Below are 7,408 nucleotides of genomic sequence, written 5' to 3' on the forward strand. Positions count from 1 at the left end.
CCAAAAAACCATCAAGTCGATTTCGACTCGTAGTGACTCTATAAGACAGAGTAGAACTGCCTCATAGGGTTTCCAAGGAGCATCTGGCGGATTTGAACTGCCAACCTTTTGGTTAGCAGCCATAGCTCTTAACCACTGCACCACCAGGGCTCCTGCTACCCAGAGACAAGATGATATTCAGCTGACAGGCACCAGTTGAGTTTCAAATATTGAAAATGTCTGAACTGCTAACTCCTGTGCTGAACCCACTGAGTACCCACTGCCCCCTACTTTGAACCATCCCCAGACCCCGTGCACCTCCCCTATGATTCTGGCACAAACAGGCTCACAGGGCCCTGCTCCTGGAATGTGGATGGTCTACATCCATGTCAAAGGTAGCCTAGGTGGCACAAATGGTTAAGTGTTTGACTACTAACCGAAAGGTTGATGGTTCGAACTCACCCAGAGGCACCTCGGAAGATAGGCCTGGCAATCTGCTTCCAAAAGGTCACAGCCTTGAAAACCCTATAGGGCAGTTCTACTCTGCACATACGGGGTTACCATGAATCGGAATCAACTCAATGGCAAGTAACGACAGCATCCATGTCATACCAATTTTGAATAGTTGATTATCATCTTTGTCCTAAGATCTTTAGATACCTAAATGCATCCTACCTCCTCCCCCAGCCAAGCTGCATGAGGAGATTGACCGGGTGATTGGCAAGAACCGTCAGCCCAAGTTTGAGGACCGGGCCAAGATGCCCTACATGGAGGCAGTGATCCATGAGATCCAGAGATTTGGAGATGTGATCCCCATGGGTCTGGCCCGCCGGGTCACCAGGGACACCAAGTTTCGGGATTTCCTCATCCCCAAGGTGCTGCTCCTGCCCAGCCCAGAGGGCCCTCCAAACCTGTGACCCCTGTACCCTTAGAAGCTTTCCAGGCCATGTCCACTCCCTCAGTCAAAGACTTTCCCAACCACCTTCAACCTTCCCACTCAAGGACTCTAATCCTTGGATCTCCCCAAAACTTCCTGCCTTCGGAGACACAAACCCACGTCCCTCAAACCTCCTGCCTCAGAAGACACAGACTCCATGTCTTCAAACCTCTTGTCTTAGGAGACAAGAACCCCATGTCTCCCAAACTTCCTATCTTGGGGAACATGAACTCCTAAACCCACCAAACCTCCTGCCACAGGAGACACAGATCCCATGTCCCCCAAACTTCCTGTCTCAAGGGATGCAAAACTCATAGACCCAGAGCTCCTTCGAAGGGCCCCCAACTCCCATGCCCCCGTTTCTCTTCGCCTTGGGCCCCCTAATTCTCTTCTGACTCCCATGAGCTTTCAGCATACCCATCTTCCACTCCACTTTATCAAATCCCCCTTCCTCCTCTCCACCAGGGCACCGAAGTGTTCCCCATGCTGGGCTCCGTGCTGAGAGACAGCAAGTTCTTCTCCAACCCCGGAGATTTCAACCCCCAGCACTTCCTGGATGAGAAAGGGCAATTTAAGAAGAGCGATGCCTTTGTGCCCTTCTCCATCGGTAAGAGACCACGGTCTGCTGCCAGACCACCACACATACCACCAGGAGCCTTCCTCATCCCAGTCAGTTCCTCTGGGGTGGAGCCTAGTATCTTTCTCCAGCTTGGAAGTCCCTCTTAGAAGCGACCCTTGAGCCACCCAGCTGCAACCACCATTAATACTAAGCACCAAGCACCTGCACCTAGGCAAAAAAGAAGGGATGACCACACTACTTCAGAGATGGGCAAAATTAAGGCCCAGAGTGAGACAGAAATTTGTCTAAAGTCACACAACAAACACTCCAGATTCCTAAGAAGGAGTTGATGTTATAGCAGCCATATTTGGGATGAAGGGTCACCTAAAGTTCCCATTGCTATAGCCTGGCAGGGATCACCCCCATCTCATCTACAGGGGACTCTGAGGCTCAGAGAGAATTAGAGGCTTCCCTGAAAGTTGCTCAGCCACAATGTCCAGCCCCTCCTACCTGAGAGAATGCAGCCAGGACTCAGTAGTGGGGCAAGGCAGCAGTGAGAGTCGCCTCACCTCCGGCCCTCCCACCTCACCTCTCCAGGAAAGCGGTACTGTTTCGGGGAAGGTCTGGCCAGAATGGAGCTCTTTCTCTTCCTTACCACCATCCTGCAGAACTTCCGCTTCAAGTCCCCGCAGTTGCCCGAGGACATCGATGTGTCTCCCAAAAACGTGGGCTTTGCCACCATCCCACGAACCTACACCATGAGCTTCCTGCCTCGCTGAGAGCTGAGATGAGGCAGGGCTAGTTGGAGGGGCACGTGGGGAGGGAGAGGGGCTAGTGGGCAGGGCTGACAAGTAGGTGAGGCTAAAGGGCAGCTGAGAGAAAAAGAAGGGGAACCGTGGATCAGAAGACAAGTAGAAACACGAGGAGCTCTGTCTGTTCACTTGCAAGAGACAGATGCTTCAGAGGTGGGATGGGAGGGAGGAAAATCTACAGCTGTATTGTGGATAATAATAATAATAATAACCGCTATTATGTATTAAACAAGCACTCTGTGTCAGCTCTATGCTAAAAGCTTTACGTGTTCATTTCACATAAAGCAAACAAACCTATGCTATGGGGAACAGTGTCCACGCCCATTTTACAGGTGACACAGCTGAGGTTCAGCAAGTTTAAACCTCTATCTGAGGTCTCACAGAACACAAGTACTTGAACCCAGATCTGTGCAGAGATGGCTAGGCTTAGCCTACAGTCCTTGAGGCAGGTTTTAAAAAGGCACCACTTTTCTCAAGTAAAACAACAGCTTAGCATATTATTGCACAATCTGAACAGCTCTATCCAGGGGATTTTTCCAGCGCCCTGGTGGGCAGCTGACCTGGCTTCACTACACTATTGCCCACCACACTCCTGCCCACTCATGAACACCTTGGAAGCCAGTGCATACTCTGTGCTGTGCACCAGGTAAGACCACTGTGCTCTTAAGAGTTGGATGGGAGGAGAGGAATCAGACCTCTTAATGAGGGGTTGGGAAGAGAAACACTTTCAGGGAATATGGGAGAACTTTGAATCATAGGCATGGCACAGGACCAGGCAGCATTTCTTTCCATTGTGCCTGGGGTCACCATGAGTCAGGGGCTGAATCAACAGGAGCTAAAAACAACAGCATCTGACAACCCAGTTTTAGAGTGAAACCACAACCATCCATGTTTTCGCGCCTTTAAGAGGCTTCTAGAAACCTTGACGCACAGAATCTTAGAACTGTGAAGTAACAAAACTGTCAGATCTTAGAACTGCAGAGTCTACAATTCAGAATCCTGGAATCTCAGATTCCCAGAACTTCAGACTCAGGGCATTTGAATCCCTGGTGTTTGGAACTATTGATGCTCAGAATTTTGGCATCAGGGGTTCCTCTGCACGCATCTTTAAGAACTGCATTCCCAGCCCCATAGGCAAATGTCAGTCCTCCAAGCTGAATGTTCCTTTTGAGAAAGAATGAAGAGAGGAAAGTAGGGGCTACAGCTGGCTGGGTTCTGCCAACAAGAGACACCTCCAAGGGAAGATAGAGTAGCTAGGAGATATTTGCCCTGCAAAGGGGACAAGGAGAGGGGAGGGGGAATAACTATTAATTCCCATAATCCTCTAATTCACACTTTGAAAGTAGAAAGCAGGAGTATATCAAAGCATTACCAGACATGCTGAGAGAAGTCATATTCCAGCCACTAATACCCAAGTCACACTTACCCAAGCAGGACCGTCTCAGTTTGGGTGCTCTGGAAGGGCCAACTCCCCAACCCAGCAAAGACATTGAGCTGGGGGCTGAGGGGAACAGGAGCCTGGATTCTAGTCTAGCATCTGGTGTTAACTTCTTATATGTTCTTTATTATTATTAATTTATTTTATTTTATTTATTTTGTTTTTGTTGCTTGGCAGTTCGAATCCACCAGCCGCTCCTTGGACACCCTATGGGGCAGTTCTACTCTGTCCTATAGGGTTGCTATGAGCTGGAATTGACTCAGTGACAATGGGAACAGGTTGTTGAAAATATACACAGCAAAACATACACCCATTCAACAGTTTCTACATGTACAATTCAATGATATTGATTACATTTTTCCAGTTGTGTAACTATTCTCATCCTCCCTTCCTGAGTTGTTCCTTCCCCATTAACATAAACTCACTGCCCTCTAAGTTTCCTATCTAATCTTTCAAATTGCTGTTGTCAATTTGATCCCGTATAGATAGATTTTGAAAGAGCACAATACTCAAAGCAGACATTTTTTACTAGTTAAGCTTTGGATTAAGTTCCCTGGGGGTGGATCCCACAAGGGCATTTATCAGGGTTGTGGAGTTACATAATTCCTAGTCTCTGATCTGAGCTCACCATTGAGCACCAAGCTCCTGGGTCCATTCTTTTGTCTCCATCCCTAAAGCACCCCCTCTTCCCCCTTCCCCCACGCATGACCACACCCTTCAGTATTGTCCTCTGAGAGCAGGTCTAAGGTTGTGGCTGAAACCACATACTCTGGGGCCAGGCAGAAATGGGTTCAAGTCTTGCCTGGGCTACTTTCTCGCTATGTGATCTTGAGCAAGATACATCACTTCTCTGAGACTCAGTTTCCTCTTCTGTAAAATGAGAATACCAGTAATAATACCTCCCTTACAAGATTGTTGTGTGGATTAAATGTATTTAAAGTCATTAACATGGAGCCCTGGTGGTGCAATGATTACAAGCTCAGCTGATAACCAAAAGGTCGGCAGTTCAAATCTACCAGCTTCTCCTTGGAAACCCTATGGGGCAGTTCTGCTCTGTCCTATAGGGTCGCTATGAGTAGGAATTGACTTGAAGGCAATTGGTTTGGTTTTGATTTGACTGTACCAGAAATACCACAAGTGGGTGGTTTTAAAGAACAGAAATTTATTTTCTCACCATTTAGGAGACTAGAATTCAGAATTCAGGGTGGGCTCTAGGGGTAGGCCCTCTCTCTCTCTCTCTCTGTCAGTTCTGGGGGAAGATGCTTGTCTCAGCTTCTGCAATCCTGGTGTTCCTCAGTTCCTTGGTGATCTGTCCCCTATTTGTGCTTGCTTCTCTCTGTATCTAATTTGCTCCTCTTATATCTCAAAATTCATTAGGTTTAAGATACCCTACACTGATATGGGCATGTAAGAATGGTGTGGAGGCAGTGTCTGACCTCCTCTAACTTCACAAGGGAAAAGGAGAATCAAGATCAACAGCCTAAGGCTGATTCCTATGAGGCAGAGGTCAAACAAACATGCCCCTTTCTCTGCCATCTTTACCAATTCTGACAGAAACCGTCCTGTCCCACTGCACTCTACTTCTCTGCTGGGTTTGATAATTTACTGCAATGGCCACACAGAACTCACAGACAATATTCATGATTACAGGATTTGTTAAGGAAATAACAGGTTACAATTCAGGTTGAGGAACACTCAGGATACAGCTCTTCCATCAGGACAGCCACTTCTCAGCCGTGTCCGTGGGCAGGTCTCTCTCTGGCCTCTCGGCCTCTGCCCTGCTTGGGCAAGTGTTACAAAGCTCTTTTAGCCCTTTGGCTTCTGCTCTGCTTGAGAAAGTGTTACAAAGTTCTTTTAGCTCTGCCAATAAGTTCCCAGAGGCACCCCACTCCACCAGTAAGCCTCGGCCCAAAGGCAATCAATTTTCTTGCTCCATGGGCCAGGAAGCCCACTGCACCATCTCCTGCAAGTCTCTCCTGCCTCTCACTATCTTCACTGTTACAGCTCTCTCTCTCTCTGTCTCCTGGTTCCAGGAGCTTCTCAGCACAGGGATGCCAGGTCCAAAGGACATGCTCTGCTCCTGGCTGTTCCTTCTTTGTGGTGGTGAGATCCTTTCTCTGCTCTGGAATTGGATCTCTTTTATGGCTAGAGCAATGGCAAAACTGACCAATCCCCTCATTACGGTTCCATATACTTTATTAGCATAGGTCCCACCTAATCATTTGTGTGGGAGTTACAAGACCATGGTGAAAAAAGCTACAAAAATAAAGCGATTCATTGTGCCACAAGCCATTACAAAGAAAATCCTATTCCTAAATGAGATTACATCCACAGGTATTCCACGTTGTTGCTAAGTCAATTCCGACTCATAGCGACCCCATAGGACAGAGTAGAACTGCTCCATAGGGTTTCCAAGGAGCGGCTGGTGGATTTGAACTACCAACCTTGGGGTTAACAACCTGAGCTCTTAACCACTGCACCACCAGGGCTCCTCACAGGTGTAGGGGTTAGGATTCCAACACATATTTTGGAGGGACACAATTTAATCCACGGCACATGTGTTGAGTGCCAGCTATGTGCCAAATACTGTGCTAAGCCGTTATGCATGGACTTACTCAACCCCGTAAACCACCATGTGAGGTGAATGCTCTGATGACCACATGTTCCAGATGAGGACACGGATGGAGACAGAGGTTTAGAAACTCGTCAAAAGTCACACAGCTAGGACATGGCCAAGGGTGGATTTGGATGCAGGCCAGTTGGATTCCAGAATGCCTCTTTTGAAGTTTCAGAGATTAATAAGATGGAGTCCTTGCCCCAGAGGAACTCTGGCGAGGATGATAATATTCAGGAGGAATCAGGTTTTCTAGGGAAAAGAAGTAGAGGATGGGAGTTTAGATGTCAACAAATCTCAAGGATGATAAACACAAAAAACACACGAAGGCATATCATAATCAAATTGCTAACAACCAATAATACAGAAAAAAATATTAAAAATACAGAGTGGGGGAAAAAACACATTATAACCAAACCCATCCAAATTGGTAATGAAGAAGTAAAACTTTTCCTATTTGCAGATTATATGATCCTATACATAGAAAACCCCAAAAATTCCACAAGAAAGCTAATGGAAGTAAAAGAAGGATTCAGCAAAGTAGCAGGATACAAGATCAACATACAAAAATCAGTTGGATTCCTCTACAACAAAAGATAACTTCGAAAAGGAAATCAGGAAAACAATGCCATTTACAATAGCCTCTCAAAAGACAAAATACTTAGGAATGAATCTAACCAAGGATGTAAAAGACCTATAAAAGAAAACTACAAAACACTACTGCAAGAAACCAAAAGAGATCTGCATAAATGGAAAAACTTACCATGCTCATGGATAGGAAGACACAACATTGTGAAAATGTCAATACTACCCAAAGCAATCTACAGATGTAATGCAATCCCAATCCAAATTCCAACAGCATACTTTAACCAGATGGAAAAACTAATCACCAACTTTATAAGGAAAGGAAAGAGGCCGTGGATAAGTAAAGCATTATTGAAGAAGAACAAAGTAGGAGACCTCACACTATCACATCTTAGAACTTTCTATACAGGCGTGGTAGTCAAAACAGCCTGATAACTGGTACAACGACAGACACATTGACCAATGAAACATAATTGAGAACCCA

General features: G+C 46.4%; 1 protein-coding gene across 1 annotated transcript; it reads left to right on the top strand.

Annotated features, from left to right (window-relative positions):
* Nucleotides 1–722: 722 nt before the first annotated feature.
* On the top strand, nucleotides 723–2,811 carry LOC101351737 (cytochrome P450 2A13-like). The gene is made up of 3 exons (XM_004390843.2): nucleotides 723–854; nucleotides 1,382–1,523; nucleotides 2,073–2,811. Exons 1-3 carry the CDS (start codon nucleotides 738–740, stop codon nucleotides 2,252–2,254), a joined length of 441 nt encoding a protein of 146 aa, XP_004390900.1. The 5' UTR covers nucleotides 723–737; the 3' UTR covers nucleotides 2,255–2,811.
* Nucleotides 2,812–7,408: the final 4,597 nt, after the last annotated feature.

Source organism: Trichechus manatus, unplaced genomic scaffold, assembly GCF_000243295.1.
Source record: "Trichechus manatus latirostris isolate Lorelei unplaced genomic scaffold, TriManLat1.0 scaffold00338, whole genome shotgun sequence".
NCBI lineage: Eukaryota > Metazoa > Chordata > Mammalia > Sirenia > Trichechidae > Trichechus > Trichechus manatus.

Excerpts from the sequence above, each read along its gene's own strand:
- LOC101351737 (XM_004390843.2), top strand. The coding sequence starts at position 738 with ATGCCCTACATGGAGGCAGTGATCCATGAGATCCAGAGATTTGGAGAT. Across the intron at positions 855-1,381 it reads GGGATTTCCTCATCCCCAAG|GGCACCGAAGTGTTCCCCAT; the intron begins GTGCTGCTCCTG and ends CCTCTCCACCAG. Across the intron at positions 1,524-2,072 it reads CTTTGTGCCCTTCTCCATCG|GAAAGCGGTACTGTTTCGGG; the intron begins GTAAGAGACCAC and ends TCACCTCTCCAG.